The 25126-nt window shown below is 41.6% G+C and overlaps 1 protein-coding gene across 1 annotated transcript in view; it reads right to left on the reverse strand.

Moving 5' to 3' along the window:
• Positions 1 to 11856: 11856 nt before the first annotated feature.
• Positions 11857 to 25126, reverse strand: part of UHRF2 (ubiquitin like with PHD and ring finger domains 2) — a 112813-nt gene continuing 99543 nt past the window's right edge. Inside the window, exons 11-16 of the mRNA XM_073668882.1 lie at positions 24479 to 24641; positions 24221 to 24358; positions 23839 to 24076; positions 22981 to 23144; positions 17568 to 17666; positions 11857 to 12942 (exon numbers count right to left, since the gene is read on the reverse strand). Of these exons, the coding sequence (XP_073524983.1) occupies positions 12796 to 12942; positions 17568 to 17666; positions 22981 to 23144; positions 23839 to 24076; positions 24221 to 24358; positions 24479 to 24641 (949 nt within the window). The 3' untranslated portion in view covers positions 11857 to 12795. The remainder of the gene's footprint in view (positions 12943 to 17567; positions 17667 to 22980; positions 23145 to 23838; positions 24077 to 24220; positions 24359 to 24478; positions 24642 to 25126) is intronic.

Raw genomic sequence — 25126 nt, forward strand, 5'->3', positions numbered from 1 at the left:
GATGCCATGTCGCATTTGCAGAGCCCCGATGTCCCTAAACAGTCCCTAAACCCCCCCACAAGTGACCCCATTTTGGAAACTACACCCCTCAAGGATTTTATCAAGGGGTATAGTGAACATTTTTAACCCAGAGGTACGACAGAATTTGATAACATTAGGTCATCATATTGAATATGTTGTCATTAGTCTTGAGCGCTCGCTACTTGAGTCTGCATTGGGTACTCGGGTATGCACCAAGTATCGTGGGTGCTCGAGTCCCCGCCTTGCATGTTTCACGGTTGTTAGACACCCAAAAAAAAACATGCGGGGATCGCTCATATATGGCAGGCAATCCCCGCATGTCTTTTTGGCTGTTTAACAGCTGTGAAACATGCGGGGAGGGGACACGAGCATGTCACTTGAGCACCCGCAATACTCTGTGCATACCAGAGCACCCGATGCAAACTCAAGTAGAGCGCACTTGCTCTCAACACTAGTTGCCATATCGTCTTTTATTTCTTTACTTCTGAAAAAATCCCAACCCCAACCCTACACAACTCTAACCCCAACTCTAACCCCAACACTAACCCTATCCCGAGGTATCCATTCACTATAATGAAGCAGCAGAGTTACTCTGGACTTTTTTTTCCAGAGGTTCACAAAACTGTGCCTGACGGCACTTTTATGCACGCCTAATACAAAGATGGACACCGTGGGATCACAGGCAAGACGGCGTCCACGGTGCCTCCATCTGCCTCATTACAGGGAGTCTTCCGCCGGGGGTTCAGTCTGAATCACGTATTTCAGAGATTTACACGGAAACCCCAATGTAAGCGCTCAGCGCAGGACAAATCTGTGCCGAGCCATACTGCGATCTTTGGGAGGCAGAATGAACAAATCAGCAGCAGGTGAAGAATTGGTTCTCCTTATTTTTTACGCAATTCCTCGTGTGGTGTAAGTGATTAGACGACTTTATTCTTCGGGTCGGTGCAATTACAGCGATACCAGATTTATATTGGGTTTTTATGTTTGGCAGCTGTTACACACTAAAAGACGCTTTTTTTTTGTTGCAAAGACTAGTTTTTGCATTGCCATATTTTGAGAGCTATAATTTTTCCATATTTCTACAGACAGTCATGTAAGGGCTTGTTTTTTGCGGGACAAGTTAACGTTTTTATTGGTACCATTTCTGGGCACGAACCATTTTTTGATCACTTTCTATTCCGATTTTTGGGAGGCAGAATAAACTAAACAATTCAGGATTTATTTTTTTTTTATGCCGTTCCACGTGTCGTAAAATTGCTTTATTCATCGGGTCAGTACGTTTACAGTGATACTACATTTATTTTGTTTTTTTATGTTTTGGCGCTTTTACACAATAAAAACTAGAAAAAAGAATTTCTTTTGCATCACTTTATTCTGAGATCTATAACTTTTACTTTTCGGCTGATGGAGCAGTTTGGCAGCTTGTTTTTTTGCGGGACAAGAAGACGTTTCAGAGGTACCATTTTTATTTACATTCGACTTTTTGATTGCATTTTATTCCACTTTTTGTTCAGCGGTATGATGACAACACACCGTTTGTTTTTTTACCGTGTTCACTCAAGGGGTTAACTAGTGGGACAGTGTGTCCCATTGTCGTAATAGTACGTACCTGGTCCATAAGGCTCAGGGCACAGGGATGTACTATTACTGACAATGTCAGAAAGGAGTTAAATGTCTGAATCTGAGTGAATTCCAGTAGCATTTAAGTGCCTTACAATTAGTTTTTTTTTTCCCTCTAATTTTAATGTTTAGTAATAGTTATGTCCTGAAAACTGGAGGCTATTTGGTGGTAGTTGTGAAATTCAGGTACTTTTTGTTTTATTACGTTTGCTAAATGTTTTGCATCTGATTTTGTGTACGTTCTTTTAATATATTCCTATGAAGGTCACTGATTACTTTTAGAGCCCAGAAACGTACATAATTAATAGTGATGAGCGATTGCTCGGGTCGAGCAAATTGGAATAATCGGGTGCTCGACCCGGGCAACAAGCCCAATGTAAGTCTATGGGAAACGCAAGCATTTTTCAGGCGGCTCCCCCCGGCGGTCTGCAGAGGGCCTAAAAATTGCCCAAATCAATGGGAACAGTGCTCAAATTACATGGGGACAGCAGGGGAAGACCCCTGGAAGCATTTCTGACTCCCAGGTCACTTCTGTCAACAACGTTGTCAGAGGTATTATGCCACTTTTACGGACTCACAATAAAACATATAAAAATGAAACCAAAATGGATTTTCCTGGGAAATATGTTAAGGAACATCCTTTCCAGGGTAATGACTTGTATAGAAGGCAAAATAAATTACCAAAAACAAAATGCTCCTCCACACTTTGGGCTATGTTCACACGTAGCGTTTTTGATGCGTTTTTTCACTTTTGCATTGCTTTCAACCATGACAAAAGCATTCACCAGGAAATTTCATTTTAACATTTTACAACCTTATCTGGCCAGGTGGTGTGTGAGATATCATCAGACACATCGTGTTTCATTTATGAAGGAGGGACTCAAAGTCACAAAGCCTATTTTTCTAGGGCCATCAGGCAACCTTTACTATTCTTAAAGGGCCAGCAGTCGGCCCTCACTATTCTTAGAGAGCCATCAGCCGGCTATGTTTTGTTGTTCCCATTACTAAAGAGTGGATCTCCTATACTGTTATTGCGTATGCAGTGAGTGGCAGGGCTGCCCAAATTTTGGACGCACCCCAATACCCCTTTGAAGAGACTTAGAGGAGGGCCTACTAAAAACAATGTTCCCATTATTAGGAAGTAGGTCTCCCATTGTGTTTGCCTATGCAGTGAATGCAAGGGTTGCCAAAAAATTGGAGGCACTCCAATGCCCCTTGGAAGAGATGTGGAGGTCAGAGGGCCTCCTTAAAACAATGTTCCCATTATTAGGAAGTGGGTCTCCCATTGTGTTTGCCTACGCAGTGAATGCAAGGGCTGCCAAAAATTGGAAGGCACTCCAATGCCCCTTGGAATAGACATGGAGGAGGGCCTCGTAAAAAAATGTTCCCATTAGAAAGGAGCGGGTCTCCTATACTTGTAATGCCCATGCACTAAGTGTATGGGCTGACAAACATTTACCCCTGGGGAGTATACATGAACATACTGTATACATTTTTTTTTTACAGGCATCATAAACACCCTTTAAAAAAATTATGCGGGTGTTGCATCACGGACCACGGTCACCCTGGCGATATGGTGGTGGAGGATGAGGAGAAGGAGGAGGACAAGAGCAAATAGACAAAATCAGGAAGCGTATGCCCATGTGTGGGTGTGAACAGGTGCATGGGAATACACCTCCCAAAAAAAGACGTTGGATTTGAGTTTATAATACGCTGCTATCATTCGATGGTGTTGAGAAGTCTGGCCCAATCCAGCCCTTGTTCATTTTTATAAGAGTCAGCCTGTCAGCATTTTCAGTTGACAGGCAGATGCGCTTATCAGTTATAATTCCACAAGCGGCACTAAAAACACACTCTGATAAAACGCTGGCGGCAGGGCAGGTCAAGACCTCCAAGGCATAGTGAGCCAGTTCATTCCACGTATCCAGCTTGGATACCCAATAATTATAAGGCACAGAGGAATCACAGAGGACGTTGGTACGGTCGGCAAGATACTCCCTCAGCATCTTCCAAAACTTTGCACTTCTTGTGAGAGTACCCCGTGCCTCAGGGCTTGAGCGATGGGAGGGGCTGAGAAAATTCTCCCAGAACTTTGACATTGTTCCCCTGACTCTGCTGGATTGAAGTTGTGTCTCTCTCGCCTGTACTCCTTGGTCCAACGAAGTGTGACCTCTGCCGCCAGCGTTTTCAGATGGGAATTTTTTTTAATAGTTCTGCAACAAGGGCCTTCTGGTACAGCCCCATTTTTGTAGACCTGTCCGCCTCAGGAATGAGAGATATAAAGTTCTCCTTGTAGCATGGGTCTAGAAGTGTCACCAACCAGTAATGACTGTCACCCAAAATTTTGAGAACGTGAGGGTTATGGGAAAGGCAGCGTAACAAACTCAGCCAAGCGTGCCAGACTACTAACAGGCAAGATTTCCGTGTCCTCACCAAGAGGATGACTGACCATGCTCTCCTCCTCCTCTCTGTCCTCTGGCCATCCATGCTGAACAGACGGTATGACAGCTGTGCAGGTAGTACAGTCTATAGTGCATGAAACTAGCTCCTGTTCTTCCTCCTCCTCTTCCTCATTGTCACCCAATCCACGTTGGGATGAGATGAGGCTGGTCTGTGTGTAATTACCCTGTATGGTTCCTTGCTCCATCTCATCGTGCTCTGCCTGCAATGCGTCCGCTTTGATTGTGAGCAGAGAGCATTTCAGAAGACAGAAATGCGGGATGGTGACGCTAATTATGGCGTCATCGCCGCTCAGCATCTTGGTGGAGTCCTCAAAGTTTTGAAGGATGGTACATATGTCTGACATCCATGTCCACTCCTGAGGTCTTATGTGTGGAGTATGAACTGAATACCGACGGCCTTGTTGATGCTGGTACTCAACAACTGCCCTCTTCTGCTCACAAATCCTTCCCAACATCTGCAGTGTAGAGTTCCAATGCGTGGGGACATCACACACCAGTCTGTGAGCCAGAAGCGGCAAACGCTGCAGAAACACGGCAAGGGCGGCAGAAGCTGTAAGTGACTTTCTAAAATGGGCACACAGGAGGTGTACTTTAACAAGCAGATCTGGCAGCTCCGGGTAGGATTTGAGAAACTGCTGAACCATGAGGTTAAGCACATGGGCCAGGCAGGGTACGTGTGTGAGCTCGCCTCGCCTCAGAGCCGCTACCAGGTTCCGGCCATTGTCACACACGACCATGCCTGGCTATAGGTTCAGCGGTGTGTGCCACAGATCTGCCTGCTCTTTCAGAGCTGTCCACAACTCTTCAGCATTGTGCGGTTTGTCACCTAAGCATACTAGATTCAGCACAGCCTGTTGCCGCTTGGCCGAGGCAGTGCTTCCAGCTTGTGACTGATGTGGTCATTTCGGAGATGGAGGCTGAAGAGGAGGCTGAGGTGCAGGAGCTGTACACTGTGGGGGCGACCCTGATTGACCTAGGGGCCGCAATCCTTAGCGTCGGGAGGACGTGTTCCGTCCCAAGGTCCGACTGGGTCCTGGCTTCCACTATGCTAACCCAGTGTGCCGTCTGAGAGATGTACCATCCCTGCCCACAAGCACTTGTCCGTGGTTAGGTGGACTTTCCCGGTAACTGCATTGTTGAGGGCGCGGCTAATGTTTTGGGACACGTGCTTGTGTAATGCGGGGACGGCACACTGGGAGAAATAGTGGTGGCTGGGGACCGGAATTCTTCTGTCTCCACGAGCCTAAAAGGGAACATTTCGAGCGCAAGCAGTCGTGAAATGTGGGAATTTAGTAGTGTGGACTGTGGGGCGTTGGCTGCGTATTTGCGTTTGCGTTCCAAGGACTGGGGTATGGACAACTGAATACTGCACTGGGACAAGGACGTGCTTCATGATGCTGCTACTTGAGAGTGTGCAAGGACAGGTGCAGGGCAGGAGGCATCTTCGCATGCACCGTGGACACGGTATTGGCTTGCATGCACAACAGCGTTAGAAGCAATGGTGCCACCCGCACACAGTGTTCCTGGACCCTGGGGTTCGGCCCACAAAGTCGGGTACTTTCCTGCCCTGTGCCTGATTATGCTGATGGTGGTCAGGCTGCTAGTTTTGCTACCCTGCTGATGCTAGCCTGGCAGGTGGTGCAAATGGCCTTTTTGGGGTTATTGGCAGTGTCTTTAAAAAAACAACCAGACTTGGGAAGACCTAACAGTGGTACTGGCAACTTCCTTCGGGTTGGTGTTACGGGGAATGGTTGCCTGCCTTCTTTCTGCGGCCACCACACTGCTTCTTCCTGCTTGTTGGGGTGCTCAGCCTCCCTCAACCTGTATGCTGCTGTCCTCGCTCTGCATGTCCTCCTGCAATGTTGGGTCAGTTACTATATCATCCACCACCTTGTCTTCCACTTCCACACCCTAGTCCTCCTCCTGACTTTCTGGCAATTGTGTTTCATCATCGTCCACCTCTTGTGACACTTTCCCACCGTCGCATTCGTATGACCGTGGCTGCTCAAATATTTGGGCTTTGCTACATGCGATCTCCTCTTGCCCCGCTTCAAGTGGACCGAATCTATAAATGGAAAAGTGAACAGCTCTTCAGAGTGTCCAAGTGTGGGATCAGTTGTCTCTGGGTACTCGGCCTGGTGGGAGAAAGGAGAATCAGGGTGAGGAATATGCGGTCCAGACTCACGGCTACTGAGACTTGACCGTGTGGTGGTGGTGGCTAAGTGACTGGAAGCATTATCCACTATCCAACCAACAACCTTTTGACACTGCTCTGAGTTCAATAGTGGTGTGCTGCGGTCCCCTAGGAATTGGGACAGGAAGGTCGGGTGAGAAGATGTGGTTGTTTGTTGTGGCACACTGAAAAAAAAATTGAATGGAGTTTTAAATAGCTGGATTTAAATCGCTGTAATATGGAAAGGACCAGGCGGTATTCTGCAGTGCCAACAAGCAAATGGCGCAGAAAAACTGTGTTCTCTGGATTGCTTTTTAAGCAAACAATGAGGATTAAGATCCAAAAAAAATTATTCCTGGCCCCCGAGACCTGGGCCTTTGTCTAAAAATATCTAACAGCAGCAGAAGGTAGAACTGGAATGGAGCCTCTAGTGCTATATACACTGCCTGCCTGATATCTCTGCAGATGGATTAGTCCTCAGAAGGACTGTTTGTTGAGATGGATATGTGTAATGTACTTGTTTTCTCAATACACTACCTAATACACAACCAAATCTCTCTCTAGCTCAGCAGCACCTCTCCCTACACTGCCTGATTGCAGAGTAGACTGACTAGCACAGCAGCGCCAGGTCTGATATAGACCTGATGACACTGTGCGGCCAAGCCAATCACTGTAATGCCACAACCATCATGGCTGCGGTATTACAATGAGTGGCGGGCGATCCCTGCATGTTGATTGGCGCTATAAAGAGTGCCAAACATGCAGGGAGGGGACCCGAGCATCCCGCAAGTACTTGGCGAGCTCCGAGCATCTTGAGTACTGAGATGCTCGGGAGAGTACCGAGTACTTGCGAGCATGCTCGCTCATCACTAATAATTAGATATTGTAGGCGGTTTTCTAACCTATGTCTGTCAGGCACACTGCTGTAGATCACAGCTTCAGGAAGACGGCCGCGGCGACCGAAAAGCAGCGCAGGCCGCTCTGCCATGCCGGCCCCAGCCAGGCACCGTCCCTGCAGCATCGCACCTCTTCTGCTGCAGCATCGCACCTCTTCTGCTGCAGCTGCCGGGTTCCTGAGGGAGGGAGGGAACGGGGGGCCATGCGGTCCTGCTCCACCACCACCGCAACTCCCCGCTGCTGGAGCACCGGCTTCTCACATCCAGGGTCCGCAGCATTCCTCTGCTTCCTCCGGCTTCCTGAAGGACCTGCTTCGTTTGACCCTTGCTCCGGCACCCCCCTGGTAAGATACCGTACTTATTCAGACTACAAGACGGACCCCCATCTTATAAAAAAAATTATTTTTTTCCTATTTTCCACCCTAAAATTTGGGGTGCGTCTTATAGTCCAAAAAATACGGTAATTTTATTTTAATAAAAAAATTGCGCTAAAATTTTGTCTTGGCATCCCCAGTAATATAAGCCGGAAGTTAAGCTCTGTTTGTATCATGGTGCTGCTACTTTTACTTGCTGTCATAGCAGCATAACTGCCATACTGTACTTTCCACTTCACGAGCTTTCATCCTTGTCTATAGCCTTTTTTTCTTCTCTCTCCACTGCAGATTTGTTTACAACCACCTCCTCCTCCTCTTCTCTTGCTACCACTAAAGCCACATTCACACGTCTGTTTGTCACGGTCCAAGTGTGGACAATGGTTCACAGCGCGGCCTCATAGGAGACCCGAGGTCGGTCTGTGAATCACAGTGTTAAGACACATCCACATGTCCGTGTGTCACGTGCTACTACATAGACAATGACGAGAGGAGCTAAGAGTTATCAGAAGCGCTGACAAATTTGTAATATTTTTGCAAAGCAGTCAGCTAGATAAAGGACTTACAGACACACTGCAGCAATTCAATGGTAGAAATTTTTTAATGAAGACTGTTTATAAAGATGCACAAAAAACAGGAGTAAATTCAGCAAATCTGTATGCATTAATTAAAAATTGTTACTTCATTCTTCAGATCAGAAAAAAGCATCTCTATATGAGAAAAACAACGTCCTACTTTGATCCAAATATAAAAGATCCGTTTTTCACATATCAGAATAGCGGATCTGATGCTCCAGCACTTTTTAAAAATATTTTGTAGGCCATTAAATATCTTCTAGATCAGTGAGGCTCTAAGTCTTGAGGCCCCCATTGACGGCTCAAAATCCTGCGCCGACGCGCACGGCTCTGGGAGGCAGACGCGCACGGCTGCTGCATGAGGTTGCACATAGAGCACGGAACAGAATTAATAGAAATTCATATACGCACAGAGCGGAGTCATAGATGTTCAATTAAAACCTTAGTCTGTTTCGTGAGTGCGCTTAGGGAGGAGCTGTGCACGCTTCAGCTGCCTAAGATGGACCATTCTGAGCAGGCTTTGTAGCAGAACCTAAATACCCCACTGAGTTGTAGCGTATTTAAGGGCTTAAATAAAAATCTATTTCCCCCCCCCAAAGTTTAGTTACAGTTTAAAATTGACAAGAGGGTGTGTTAACATCGCTGTTGTGCCTCCACATGGTCTATTGTAAACTGTGGTGATAATTTACTGTGAGCAGTTATCTGGGGTTCAAATATCTTAAGAATGTTCATCAAGTTGCAGTTACCAAATCACATGTGCCTTTAGTTAGCTTCCCAATTCACACAATCATGCGGTGTAATAAGAATATCACCACATTATATTATTTAGCTGTAACATTTCTACTTCAATTTCCAGGTAATAATTGGATTACCTACATATACTTCAATAAAGCAGCACGGTGCAAGCACAGACACACTGACAAATCAGTCATATTAACAAATATTAAAATGAGAACAGCAGCACTCTAAGTAAAGAAACATCTCTATCCCCTTAATGACTGGACATTTTTTTCTAGTTTTTGCCTGCTCAGCAAACATTTTAACACTGATGTGGCTGTAAGTACCCGTGTTTAATTTGCCACATTTCGGCAGGAACATACACTCCCTGACAGAAGTTATGTCGCTTATCCATGTTATGTAAATAAAAGCTTATAACCCAACGTTAAATTCATCCATTGGTTTTATAACTTACTCTTTTGAAAGCTGAAACCCTCCCAAATTTGGTATAGGTTAGGAAAATAAATTGGCATCATTGCTGAAATATTGATCTTTTAATGAACACAGAATGGTCAGATTTTGGCAAGACAAAAGTTTTGTCGCCTGGTCATATAATGCACCCAATCCTAGTTTACATCCTCACCAGTGCTCAGTAAAGGATCAGTTAATTAGTGGGCGTGTATAAAAAGAAACCCAGCACCCCAGACCTTCACTTGAACTGTAACTTGAGCTCTGACAACATGCCAAAAATCCACCCTGCGACCAAAGCCTTGATTATAAAGAGGCTGAAGACCAGATCCACTGCAGAGGTGGCTGGCACCTTTAATATGTCTCAGCGTCAAGTACAAAGAATTTAAAAAAAGATTTCAAGAGACTGGAGATGTGTTTGACAAGCCCAGGTCTGGCAGACCCCGCAAGACAACTGCTCAGGAGGAACGTTTGTTGGTTAGAAAATCCAAAGCAAGCCCCTCTTCCACTGCAGCAGAGCTCCAACAGGCCTGGTCACCTCAAGTCCCTGTGTCAACTAGAACAGTTTGTAGGATTCTGTCTCGAAATGGACTCCATGGTGGAATCAGTGCCCAGAAGCCAGCACTAAACAAAGGGCAAATAAAAAAACTGTGTGGCATTTGCAAAGTCCCACAGCCTGCTAAACAGATGGACGCTGGAAAAGTGGCAGAAGGTGGATTTCTCTGATGAATCTTCAGTAGAATTACACCACAGCCGCCTCAAATACTGCAGGTGACCTACTGGAGCCCGTATGGATCCAAAATACACCCAGAATACAGTTAAATTTGGTGGTGGAAAGATCATGGTCTGGGGTTACATTCAGTATGGGGGTATGCGAAACATTTGCAAGGTGGAAGGCAATATTAATAGCCTAAAATATCAAGAAGTATTAGCTACCTCTTACATTCCAAATCATAAAAGGGGTCAAATTCTGCAGCAGGATGGTGCTCCATCTCATACATCCATCTCTACAACAAAGTTCCTCCAGGCAAAAAAGATCAAGGTGCTCAAGGACTGGCCAGCCCAGTCACCAGACATGAACATCATTGAGCATGTTTGGGGTAGGATGAAAGAGGAAGCTTGGAAGACAAAACCAAAGAATCTAGAAGAACTCTGGGAGGCATGTAAGACGGCATTCTCTGCTATTCCTGATGACTTCATTAATAAATTGTATGAATCATTGTTGAACCGCATGGATGCAGTCCTTCAAGCTCAAGGAAGTCACACAAAATATTAAATATGACTAATAGCACCACAACTTCATTCACCAATGTTATGCAACATATATTTGTATTTTAAGATAATTATTTGTTTGAATATCACATTACTTTCTGTCGGCGACAAAACTTTTGTCTTGCCAAAATCTGACCATTCTGTGTTCATTAAATGATCAATATTTCAGCAATGATGCCAAATTATTTTCTTAAGCTAAACCAAATTTGGGAGGGTTTCAGCTTTCAAAAGAGTAATTTATAAAACCAATGGATGAATTTAACGTCAGGTTATAAGCTTTTATTTACATAACATGGATAAGCGACATAACTTCTGTCAGGGAGTGTATAAATTACTGTGTAATTCATATAAAAGGTCTTTTTCACAAATATAGAAAACAGTAAATTTTGGCATTTCAGTGTTTGTTATGCTATTCATTGTTCACACTAAATTATGCTTTGTGTATCAAAGCATGCTTCGCTTTGTGTATCATCTTCCCAAGTTTTAATGTAATTTATGATTATTTATTAATAGAAATGCACTGTATTGTACATTTTTTTCATTCCTATATATATTTGTTGCATAATTAGTCTTTGAAGAGGTCATAAAAGACCTCTGAGGGAAATAACATTTTTTTGAAATATGCAGTAACTGGCCACAGGTTACTGGAAAAACAAGCCCCTTGCTGGCAGAGCAGATCTGAGTTTGCCAAGCCCAGCAGCTATGCCATGCCAATGGAGTAAAAAGAAGCATTACTAATGTTGATGCTTCTAATCACTATACAGTGCTCATGCATCCCGGAAGAGAAAACAGAAGTGGTTATAATCAGCTTCTGTCTTCTCGGCTGTCTCTCAAAAGTAGGTCAGATCGTTGGCTGTCACAAATACACACCAGACACTTTAAAAACAGGGCGGTCAAGAAAAGGGTTCCTCACCAACACAATGAAGTTTTGACCTGTGTGTGACAAAAGCTCAGAAAGAAGCTGAAACACAACATAAACATTTTTTTTGTTTGTTTTTTTACTTTTGCCCAAATGTTTTGGGGACCTTAAGCTACATTATCAGAGTACTGGATAAATCGTCATATAGGGTTTGGGTCTTTAACTACTAATCAACAGAAGCAATACAAGAGACACAAGCCACTTTATGCCAGCAATTAAAATAATCTCATGTAATAAAAAAACAAAAAAAACAAAAAAAAAAAAAACATTTTTATATAAAATGGAACATTATTTAGAAAAAAATACATAGAAAAGTAAGAGGACACAGCACAGTCAGCCAAAAACTTAAGCAACATGTCTGAATCATAAAATATTTAATAAGGTATATTTTAGGGAATATACTGTGTATAAAATTTGAGATCACAATAGGAAGCTATTTCAGACGCTCTCCAAGCTATAACCATCACCCTTTTGCAATGCTCTGCAGATTGTATTACCACTGATACAAGGCTCTACTACAGCATACAGCTTGTAAACTAATACAAAAGTGACAATGTATAGAAAATAAAAATCATTAGAGTGTTGCGATTATCTCTAAGAGCAAAAAAAAAAAAGTTAAAACACAGATCACGTTACACTAATGTAACAACAATGTATATATATTGTTCTCATTAGTAGTTAGTAGTCAAACTGCATAATGTAAAAATTACAAGCAGAAAGAAGCTCACGGTAATGTACAAATAAGCAGTTCTGCCGAAGAAAAACAGGAAGGTAAAAAAAACAAAACAGAAGCTGGGAAGAAAGGAAAAGATTACAAAGAATCTGCTGCTCTTTAGTCTAACATCTGGTTGTAACTAAGTGCTGTCAGAGTACACTGAAAGGTGTCGACAAGCCTTTGCCCTGCAACGCACTGTGGACTCCTCTCGGCACCGGAGCTAAGATTACTAATGGACCAGGCACAACTTCTGAAGGCAGTGTGTTGCTGAACATCAGATAACCAATCGTTTCATCTCTTCGTCTCCATGTTTTCTTCTCTGTCTTGAGGTAGTTGGATGAAAACAAGTAAATATCAGGTGTAGTAGCAAGGATGCTGCACGAGTTCTTTCAAATCAGTGGCCTTAGCAGGCAAACTACCTTGGATATTGAAACAGCCGAGAGCTGAAGACATGGTGACATGGAGAAAGGTGGCGCTTGAGATCCATGGTGCCTGTTGGTCCACGTTCTTTTTTGTGATTTGAGAAGAATGTCTATTTTTGTTTATAAAAAGTCAAAAAGAGATGCTCTGGGAGCATAACAAATCATCGCCCTTTGCTGTAACCAGGAAAAAACTGGTCAAGGAGCGTCTGCAGGACCTTATTTGGAACCATACTGTAAGTCTTTCCAAGGTCATAGCGGCATGCTGGACAAGTGTAAACCTCAGCTCGGAATGAGCGCTGCAGGCAGCTCTAGATAGCAACAAAGATCAATCATTAGTTGTACAAATAGCAGAAAAAATGATGGCACCATTTAAAGTACTATAGAATGTATTGAAAATGAGAGTAGAAAATAAAACAAATTCCATTATTGTTTATTTTGATATTGCTACTATAGAGTTCATTATATAGTAAAAGTGACATGTCAAAACTGTTACAGTAAAACTAAAATGATATATATTTTATATATACTTTACTACTTTTTTTATACTTTACTACTTTTAGAAAATAAACTTTGAAAAAAAAATAAAAACATGGTTTGTGTCGGGTATCATGAGACTCAATTTTATTTTTTGGTCAATGGGGTTGTGTGAGGGACTTTTTTTTTTTGGTGGACAAGCTATTTTTTTCATTGGTATTATTTTGGGATACATATAAACTTTTTAATTACTTATTATTCCACTTTTTGGGGAAAATGATAGAATTTTTAACATTTTGGAATTACCATTTTGAATTTTTTTTCTCAACTCAAGTTGTCAAGTACCCCCAACGGGTCATGTTTTCAGGATTTCCAAGTCCTCACGGTCTAACATTTTTATATGTTAGAAATTAGAAAGGGAGTTAATAGTTCAACCTGCAATCACTTGATCAAAGTTACAATACACTGTCTATTGTGTTTTTAGTAATCTCCTATTAAAGGAAACTTGACAGCAGGATTTACCCCCATAAAGTCTTAGAACTACTGTATCCCCCGGGCGTTTGTAACAATGCCCTTATTATAAATGTGTTTAAATATTTGCTGCAAAGTTGAAGTTTAATCTCTGTCCTTCTTTCCCCGGACTAGTCCAGGAAGACAGTCACTAATCGCTGTATTTCAGTGGCATAACGCTCTCACAGCAATAGGGAGGAGACACAGAGGAATGACTTGTTTTCCTACTCACTGATATCTCTGCACAAGCTCGTTAATCACTCATGCTGCGACGATGTGTTGGCAGTGAAATACAGAGATGAGTGACCACGCTCGCCGACAGGTCTGGGGACAGAAGTGCCCAGATTAAACTTAAATTTTGAAGCAAATAAACACAAATTTATAATAAAGACTTCGCTACAAACGTCATTACGGGGTTGATACAGCACTGATAACACTTTCTGGGAGTAAAACCCGCTGTCAAATTCCCTTTTTTAGAAGATTGCTAAAAACACAACAGACTGCAATACCAAAATAATGCAGTGTATTGTAAGTGAATGCACGTTCAAGTACTCCAAAAGGGAATAACAAATGTGAAAAAAAAAATATGAGTTTAAATAAATATATATATAAACTTTTGGTCTGTAGTATATATATTGGACACACCTTCTCATTTACAGATTTTTCTGTATTTTCATGACTATGAAAACTGTACATTCACACTGAAGGTATCAAAACTATGAATTAACACATGTGGAATTATATACTTTACAAAAAAGTGTGAAACAACTGAAAATATGTCTTATATTCTAGGTTCTTCAAAGTAGCCACCTTTTGCTTTGATGACTGCTTTGAACACTCTTGGCATTCTCTTGATGAGCTTCAAGAGGTAGTCACCGGAAATGGTCTTCCAACAATCTTGAAGGAGTTCCCAGAGATGCTTAGCACTTGTTGGCCCTTTTGCCTTCACTCTGCGGTCCAGCTCACCCCAAACCATCTCGATTGGGTTCAGGTCTGGTGACTGTGGAGGCCAGGTCATCTGGTGTAGCACCCCATCACTCTCCTTCTTGGTCAAATAGCCCTTACACAGCCTGGAGGTGTGTTTGGGGTCATTGTCCTGTTGAAAAATAAATGATGGGCCAACTAAACGCAAACCGGATGGAATAGCATGCCGCTGCAAGATGCTGTGGTAGCCATGCTGGTTCAGTATGCCTTCAATTTTGAATAAATCCCCAACAGTGTCACCAGCAAAGCACCCCCACACCATCACACCTCCTCCTCCATGCTTCACGGTGGGAACCAGGCATGTAGAGTCCATCCTGTTCACCTTTTCTGCGTTGCACAAAGACACGGTGGTTGGAACCAAAGATCTCAAATTTGGACTCATCAGACCAAAGAACAGATTTCCACTGGTCTAATGTCCATTCCTTGTGTTCTTTAGCCCAAACAAGTCTCTTCTGCTTGTTGCCTGTCCTTAGCAGTGGTTTCCTAGCAGCTATTTTACCATGAAGGCCTGCTGCACAAAGTCTCCTCTTAACAGTTGTTGAAGAGATATGTCTGATGCTAGAACTCTGTGTGGCATTGACCTGGTCTCTAATCTGAGCTGCTGTTAACCTGCGATTTCTGAGGCTGGTGACTCGGATAAACTTATCCTCTGAAGCAGAGGTGACTCTTGGTCTTCCTCTCCTGGGGTGGTCCTCATGTGAGTCAGTTTCTTTCTAGCGCTTGATGGTTTTTGCAACTGCACTTGGGGACACTTTCAAAGTTTTCCCAATTTTTCGCACTGACTGACCTTCATTTCTTAAAGTAATGATGGCCACTCGTTTTTCTTTACTTAGCTGCTTTTTTCTTGCCATAATACAAATTCTAACAGTTTATTCAGTAGGACTATCAGCTGTGTATCCACCAGACTTCTGCACAACACAACTAATAGTCCCAACCCCATTTATAAGGCAAGAAATACCACTTATTAAACCTGACAGGGCACACCTGTGAAGTGAAAACCATTTCCAGTGACTACCTCTTGAAGCTCATCAAGAGAATGCCAAGAGTGTGCAAAGCAGTCATCAAAGCAAAAGGTGGCTACTTTGAAGAACCTAGAATATAAGACATATTTTCAGTTGTTTCACACTTTTTTAACTATATAATTCCACATGTGTTAATTCATAGTTTTGATGCCTTCAGTGTGAATGTACAATTTTCATAGTCATGAAAATACCGAAAAATCTTTAAATGAGGTGTGTCCAAACTTTTGGTCTGTAATAAATATATATATATATATATATATATATATATATATATATATATATATATATACACACACACATACATATATACACACACACACATATATATATATATATATATATATATATATATATATATATATATATATATATATATACACATATGCACAGGGTGGTCCAAAAGCAGGTGGACAGAAAATAATTACATTTATTTTGATTTATATATAAAATTATATTTACTAACACAAGCATAACATTGACAATAAAATTTAAGGGCTTTTGTATTATTGTTCAGAATAAAATTTTATCAACGCAGGTGCTCAAACTGTTTTCCATTACAATTTGCACAGCTTTGAAGTCGGCCTCTTATGCTTCGACAAACTTTTTTGCACAAGTCTCTTTGGGTATTAATTTCTTGAAATGCATCTCTTATGTAATTTTTCAAATCACTGACACTTTTTGGTTTTCGACTATAAACTTTGTCCTTGAGTACTCCCCAAAAGAAAAAATCCATTGGGGTCAAGTCTGGTAAACGTGCCGGCCAATCAAGTGGGCCTCTTCGGCCAATCCATTTATTAGGAAATGTTTCATCAAGATACTCGCGGACTACTCTTGAATAATGTGGAGGGGCCCCATCTTGTTGGAAATAAAGGTCATTTGAATTAGGCTGTTGCTGTAAATGGGGAACAACTTGATTCATTAGAATTTCGAGATACTTATCTCCTGTGACTGTTCCATCAAAAAATATTGGTCCTAAAACACCAAAACTTGAAATACCACCCCAAACAAGGACACCAACATTGATTCCACCTTTCATTTTCCAAAGAGTCTGTGAGGAATGAAAAGTGGAATCTGATTTTTTGCTAAAGGCAACTGAGCCAGTTTCACTTTACGCCATGTTTGATAAATCTCCCCCTTCATAACCTTATTACACTTTCTGTCCACCTACTTTTGGACCAACCTGTATATGTATGTATTATATATATATTAGATTTTTATTTTAAGAAACTTTGTAACATATCTTATCAGAAAAGTCTGCTTCCTTCTCCGCCAAGTGATCATCCATTTTCAAAATTCTCAGGTAATCTGTATTCAGTGAAGACAGATTATTACATTACTGAGATAGGAGATGGCAGTTGTTTCTGATAAGGTTCCCTGTAGAGAGGAATGAAAAGCTAGAGGCAAAGCTCCTCCTTTCTGTCTTCATAGAATCTTATCAGGAACGACTGCTAGCTCCTATCTTATTAATTTAATAATCTTCACTGAATACCGATTTTTCCCAAGAATTTAAAAGTGAAAGATCAATCCCGGAAAAAGAAGCAGATTTCTCTGATAAGATCACAAAATTGTTTATTTTCACGTACACTAATGATTTATGCAATAAAAATTAAAACGACTATTACTCCAAGTTATCTGACACAGGGCTCCTTACACTTCGTGGGAGTATATTTTGCTGTAAAGTTCTCTTTAAGTCTAGCATTTTTAAGCATTTGCCAATTACAGTCATTGCGGGGGAAGGAGGTTTAATGAGGCTAAATGCCAGTCGCTATTTCCATGGCATCTAAGGGGTAAATTACCATCAGAGCTGGCTACAACCTCATACAACCCTTCTGCCTCCCACAAAAGAAACAATTTAGTACACCCTTTTCCTTGAAGTGATCAACCACAAAGTACTATCAACATATTCTAATTACACATATAAAAGAAATATATATATCACTCACTTTGCACACATTGTGGAGGCATGCCGTTGTGACAGGTTGAAACGCCAGCTCCTGACAGCAGATACACATGAATGTTTGTTCAACTCTCTTCAGGAAATTCTAGAAAATGATTTTTTTTTTTTTTAATATGTCATCAAAGCAAATTTCTACAGCAAATGATAACAACTATTTTACATTCTTCGATGCAAGTTTTGCCACTGAATACCCCTCAACTAGCAGGGAACTTTGCTCAATAGCCAATTTCCGAAAGCCATACTCACCATTAGGCAGGGGTCACATTAGCGTATAGCATCCAATGCGAGATGCTAATGACATTTGGTTTAAACTCTGCTGCAAGTGTGAGCCGAATGTCATTTTAGTGTGCTCCGATTCGCTCACATGAGAAAATAATTGTAGATCTGTGCTGCCCCATAGGATAATAGTGGTCCGAGTGCCATTTGATGTTTTATTGCATAACACTTGGCCATGTTATACACCATTACAGAAAAAAGCAGTGAAGAAAAAAAAAATAATCAGATTTATTAGTAAAGCAATCCAAAAACAGTGACGTTTCGGTCTAAAGGACCTTCTTCAGACAGATTGCATATGGTTCACTGCATGTAACAGTGCTGTAAGGAATAGGGGTTCAATGCCCATAGGATTTCCACATATAGATGATATATTCTGTTTATGGGGTGGCACGTTGGACTCCTTGCTATCCTTCCATTCCCAACTCAACAAGTTTGGCCTGAGTTACAGTTTTCCATTCACAGTGACCCAGGTAAAATTAGCTTCTTGGACACCATGGTCATAAAGGAAGTGGATGGGATACCTTCATTGGATCTTTTCACAAAAAATACACACAGGAACAACCTGCTGCACTTAAAAAATCTATACCCATCTCCCCAGTTCACGAGGGTCACTCAGATTGTTTCTGAACAAAACACTAGATACAAATGTTTGAACGAAATGAAGCAGAAGTTCATTCAAAGAGGTTACCCTACAGGGCTACTTCATGACTGCAGACATCAACCTCCAACACCCTGTTATCTAGACCAGATCTCAAGGATCCCTTTTGTACATATGTACCTTCCATTTATGTACAAATAACACAAGAATATTTGTAAGCACTGCCCATACTAAAGGGATATCCCCGCATACCTGAGTTTCAACAGCACTTCCTGTCATGCTTTAAACGCCCTCCAAATTTGCGTAACACACTGGTTAGAGCGGATGAGGGCTCCCAACAGAGAACAATTCAACAGCAATTGTTTAAGCCAAAGAAAAAAGGCACATTTCCATGCCTTCAATGTGCGCAATGTACTAATGTACAAAAAGTTGACATTTTCCACCCACAAAAGAGAAAAAGGATCCCTTATTAAGGGTTTTCTCACGTGTAACTCAAAATATGTCATTTATGCCATTAAATGCCCTTGCGGCAAAGTCTATGTCGGGGAAACAACCCAATCCATTAAAGATAGGATCTCGCAACATAAATCTGACATCAGGTGCGACAAACGTGCGTTATCTATCCCATATCATTTCCACACAATAGGCCATACCATAGCACAATTGAAGTTCCAAGTCCTTGAACAAGTCCAATGTAGTAGGAGGGGTGGCAACAGCATTAAACAACTTAAAGGGGTTTTCCTACGAACAAAAGTTAATTTTATTTAATAGATCTTTGAACAATAAGTTCAACAATCGAATGTATTTAAATAAAATGTTCCTGTGCTGAGATAATCTTATAAAGGCTCCACTGTGTAATGGCCTTGTCTGACCGTGTACAGAACACGGTCTGATCATACCACATTCTCTTAGGGGGAGGGGGAAGCAAAAGAGTATACATACAGGATAATATGGGAACGTAGCTGATTCTTTCTTTGAAATAAAATATTGCTTAAAAACAGGCAGGGAAATGTTTTACCTCACAGGAATAATCAGCTGTGATCCCCTGCTGTAATGTCTGTATACTCTTTCGCTTCCTCTCCCGCCCAGGAGATGTGGTATGATCAGACCATGTTCCTGCACGGTCAGACACAGCCATTACACAGTACACAGCAGGGGCACATTTATAAGATTATCTCAGCACAGGAGCATTTTATGTAAATACATTCAATTATGGAACTTATTATTATTCCAAAATCTATTGATTAAAATCAACTTTCGTTCGTGGGAAAACCCCTTTAAGACCAGAGAGGCATTCTGGGTTCATTAACTGCAGACATTAGAACCCAAAGGGTTAAATCGTGATTTTGACGTGTCTAGTTTTTTTATGAGATTTTTCATGAGGTTATTTAAAGACTAATTAGATTTCCAATCTATTGTGCTATCTATACCTAGTCATTCCATTAATGCCATGTTTTCTATTTTAGATACGTTAGTGCTCCATTCCACAGGGTATATTATTTCTTCTCAATCATTTTATCCCATTTCTTCATTTTCACTACCCCTTTATTTATTTTATCCTTTTCCTATGTACCTTATAATACTGTCTTGTCCCTTTCCTTCTATTTCTATTACATTCCTCCTCTCTGCTTATGGTCTGCTTTCTACTGGTGTGGTGCTTAACATTGTGGCTATTACTAACAGTCTCTCTCATTTGCAGCATCTCTTGAGGATGGAGCACCACACATCACTTCCGGTCCGGCCCACAGGATACGATGTTACCTTGCATCACTAGTCTCCGCCCACTGCCAAACACGAGCTGGGAACGCCGGAAGTAAAGCAGACGATTGCTTTATATAATGTACCACTTTACCAGGCACACCAGCGCAAATCCTATGGGCATTGAACCCCTATTCCCCACAACGCTGTTACAGTTGGTACGGAAAGTATTCAGACCCCTTTAAATTTTTCACTCTGTTTCATTGGAGCTATTTGGTAAATTCTAAAAAGTTCATTTTTTTCTCGCAAATTTATTAAAAAAGAAAAAACTGAAATATCACACGCTCATAAGTATTCAGACCCTTTGCTCAGTATTGAGTAGAAGCACCCTTTTGAGCTAGTACAGCCATGAGTCTTCTTGGGAATGATGCAACAAGTTTTTCACACCTGGATTTGGGGATCCTCTGCCATTCTTCCTTGCAGATCCTCTCCAGTTCCCTCAGGGTGGATGTTGAACGTTGGTGGACAGCCATTTTCAGGTCTCTCCAGAGATGCTCAATTGGGTTTAGGTCAGGGCTCTGGCTGGGCCAGTCTAGAATGGTCACAGAGTTGTTCTGTTGCCACGCCTTTGTTATTTTAGCTGTATGCTTAGGGTCATTGTCTTGTAGGAAGGTGAAGTTTCGGCCAAGACTGAAGCCCAGAACACTCTGGAAGAGGTTTTCATCCAGGATATCTCTGTACTTGACCACATTCATGTTTCCTTCAATTGCAACCAGTCATCCTGTCCCTGCAGCTGAAAAACACCCCCATAGCAGGATGCTGCCACCACCATGTTTCACTGTTGGGATTGTATTGGGCAGGTGATGAGCAGTGCCTTGTTTTCTCTGCACATACCGCTTAGAATGATCACCAAAAAGTTTTATCTTCGTCTCATCAGACCAGAGAATCTTATTTCTCATAGTCTGGGAGTCCTTCATGTGTTTTTGAGCAAACTCTATGCGAGCTTTCATATATGTCTTGCACTGAGGAGAGGCTTCCGTCGGGCCACTCTGCCATAAAGGCACGACTGGTGGAGGGCGGCAGTGATAGTTGACTTTGTGGAACTTTCTCCCATCTCCCTACTGCATCTCTGGAGCTCAGCCACAGTGATCTTGGGGTTCTTCTTTACCTCTCTCACCAAGGCTCTTCTCCCACGATTGCTCAGTTTGGCTGGACGGCCAGGTCTAGGAAGACTTCTGGTGGTCCCAAACTTCTTCCATTTAAGGATTATGGAGGCCACTGCGCTCTTAGGAACCTTGAGTAATGCAGAAATTCTTTTGTAACCTTGGCCAGATCTGTGCATTGCCACAATTCTGTCTCTGAGCTCCGTGGGCAGTTCCTTTGAGCTCATGATTCTCATTTGGTCTGACATGCACTGTGAGGTCTTATATAGACAGGTGTGTGCCTTTCCAAATCAAGTCCTATCAGTTTATTTAAACACAGCTGGACTCCAATGAAGGAGTAGAACCATCTCAAGGAGGATCACAAGGAAATGGACAGCATGTGACTTAAATATGAGTGTCTCAACAAAGGGTCTGAATACTTATGACTATGTGATATTTCAGTTTTTTTTTTTTAATACATTTGCCAAAAAATTCTACATTTGTTTTTTTTCAGTCAAGATGGGGTGCAGAGTGTACTTAAATGAGAAAAAAATGAACTTTTTAGAATTTACCAAATGGCTGCAATGAAACAAAGAGTGAAAAATTTAAAGGGGTCTAAATACTTTCCATACCCACTGTACGTGCAGTGAACCATATGCAATCTGGGAAGTGCATTTTCATGTCACACCCACTCTACCCTGTGGCTCATCTTATTGTCTTCTATTTCTATCATGTTTCTGACATGTTTTTATCAAGAGACTGACACATAGCACCTTCCATTATGGTCTAAATCTTCAGTGTCTGCTTGTGGATTGGTCCGTCACTATCTCAGTTATTATCTAAGTGCACCATAGCTGTCAACTGCGTTTAAGTCTTTAAACCCTTTTCTGAATCCGAATGTATGCTGCTATATACTAGGGGTACCTTTCCGTTTTCAGTGATCCTTATGAGAATTACTTTCTGTACATACCCATTGAAATACTGTTTGCATTTCTTCAGAGACCCATACATATTCGTCATTTTCTTGCCATATTCTAATTCTTGTAAATATGACATTATTATACAGTTGTTTGATTTGTGCAAGTTTTCCTACATGTTCTAGAGCGCAAATCCTATGGGCATTGAACCCCTATTCCCCACAGCGCTGTTACATGCCGTGGACCGTATGCAATCTGTCTGAAGAAGGTCATTTAGACCGAAATGTCATTGTTTTTGGATTGCTTTACGAATAAATCAGATTTTTTTTTTCCGCAACTATGAGTGCCGGATTTTTTCTTCACTGAGTATATGGGAGTGGTATTCTATTCTGGCACCATATTTTTATACAGAGTGACGTACATCCTATTTACATACAGAAAAAAGCATACGGAAAAAGATTTCCATGATTATGTCGCTTGAGGGAAAACAGTAAATCTTGGATTATTGCTTTAAAGACTCATTTAGGGGGATAATACACAGTATCAATGTGTTACCAATTAATACCATAAAGATAGATGGCGTACAAATGTAGTTAGGGTAAGGCTAAACGTGGTGGACATGACGTGGCTGACAATTGCAAAAGGCCAGGAGCTCTGAGGTTTTCAAATTGCAGATTAAACAATTATTTGTTTTTTCTTTCAGGAGCAACATCCGTACAGCCATCAGATTCGTCTCAAACAAAGATATTTTCCAAGTTTTACACTTACTGGACCTTCCTTGATAGAGGAAAGAACTTCATCCCAAAGCTTCTGGTTAAGGGAATCCTCTTTAATGAGCCAATGCTGTTGTTCTGTAAGCTGAAATGCTTCACCTCGTGCTGCTTCTTCTGAACGCTTAATCAATTTGGGTGGTGCAACATCTTCTGCATCATCTACAATAAGAAAAACAGTTAGGCCAGTAGAACATTGAGTACCGTTTTAGGCACTGGTGACAAACTGTGCCTACTGTAAAAGCTGTAAGACTATGAGACAGAATATAAGTTTTAGTATTAGATAGGGTTTGGATATTCTACTATAGACTGTAAGCCTAATTAATCAAGAACGACGTTATTCACGCTGGTCTAGATGGAGACATGCTGGAGTCAGATACTATTAATTCATGAAGAGGTGCATGACTCTTCATGAACCTGGAGCATCTAATGAGTGGTGTGTGCCACGCCAGAAATCACACTTCACTTAGGGAATGGAATGAGATTTCTAGAGTACGGAACGCCACAGATTGTCATGAATTAGACAAATTGTGGTGTCCCGCTCATTTAGACGAAGCTGGGAGAAACTGGAGTGAAAATGCCAAAAGTCACAAAATTTAGGCGCAACTGAGTTTTATGCCAGAATTTTGGCATGAAAGCTTTGATGAATCGGGCCCTGTATGTCGTCTGTTGCTAATTTTTGAAGATCATCGAGGGATTTATGTAACATATTGTAATAAGTATATATGCATAGCAACTATATCATCCTCCGTATGCTTAATAAAGGTCAGAAGCTAAAATGTTGCTGGGTAAAATAGACCACCATTTTCTCCATAATAATTTTGGACTGTTGCTTATATATATATATTTTTTTTACCATCCTCAGAAGGTCTTTTCTGGTTTCCATTGCTTTGAGTGCTGCTGTGTCTGGAGCTGGTGCGGGTAGAATGGCTTTGTTGATCTGCATTTTCTTCTTTGTTCTGGTCCCCAGCACCACTTTGGGGAGTCTGACTGATGGGGCTAGCTGGACTACTTGGCTCAGATTTTACAGGCAGCTTCTTAACCTTATCTTTTTTCTCTTTGTTAGCCATTGCCTCCAAATATCCTTCTGGAAACTACATGAAATGTAAAAGCATTAAAAAACATGATTTTTAGTGCCCATACATTGTAGCCAGAGATTATTAATATGTTTATCACAAATGAGCTGTAACTAGGTAATTCCCTCATACTCTTAGCGGCACCTACATTGTATTTCATACCTGCAAGGTTAGTCCAAGCTTCTTTGAACGTTCTGTGCCCTCCGGTGTCCAAGGAGCAGGTTCCATATCATCCCTTCGTAAGAGATAGCGCCAAACCAGGAACCCACACTTGCCTATTTCAGGCCAATATTTTACCACCTAAATGAAAAAAACCTATTCAACACCATTCAATTTGTTTCCTGAAGTTTCATTATTACAATAAACAGAAAATCTAACAAGAAGCCGAAATAAGGAAGTTATTCCTCCGGTGTGGAAGACCTTGTAAATGCCATCATATCTGTTGCCATCTTCAGGGGCGTATTTGCTGATCCTACGACCTTTGGAGCTCCGCACAACTCGGACAGGTTTTCCAGCTCTCCAATTTTTAGACTCTGCTCCATCTTTATCATTCAAGGCTGCATCACAGTTTAGGGCCAGGGCCCTACAAGATTATACAAGGTGAAAGCACGTGTTATTGTAATCTTTATTTCAAGTGCCTAATGCAAAAACTTAAAGTGAGCCTTGTCCCTTGAGAAATGCTATATACCTGCAGATCTATGGCAAATCTGCAAGTAAATACAGATTAAACCCATGCTTAACTTACGGGAAGAGTTAAGGCAAAGAAAAAATGAAGTTATGTTGTACCAGCAGCCAGTAACTTCCAGTAATCAGGGTGTGCAGGGAGCGATTACAGTCCTTGTTCACTACAGTTAGTGTGGCTGTAATCACTCCCTAGCATTTTGATTGAGACTGCTCTGAACACACACTGCAAAGCATGTGGTCAGTGTGCTGGGGAACGATTACAGCCAAGCTGTGTAGTAAGTAGTAACTAACAGCTCCCTGTACTGCCCACAATGACTGAAAGCCAGCGACATTAGGAAGAATAAAATGTAGTTTTCATTCTATACAGACTCTTCCAGTAACCTT

This window comes from Phyllobates terribilis, unplaced genomic scaffold (assembly GCF_046119375.1).
Source record: "Phyllobates terribilis strain yellow unplaced genomic scaffold, ASM4611937v1 Scaffold_1__5_contigs__length_1240528914, whole genome shotgun sequence".
NCBI lineage: Eukaryota > Metazoa > Chordata > Amphibia > Anura > Dendrobatidae > Phyllobates > Phyllobates terribilis.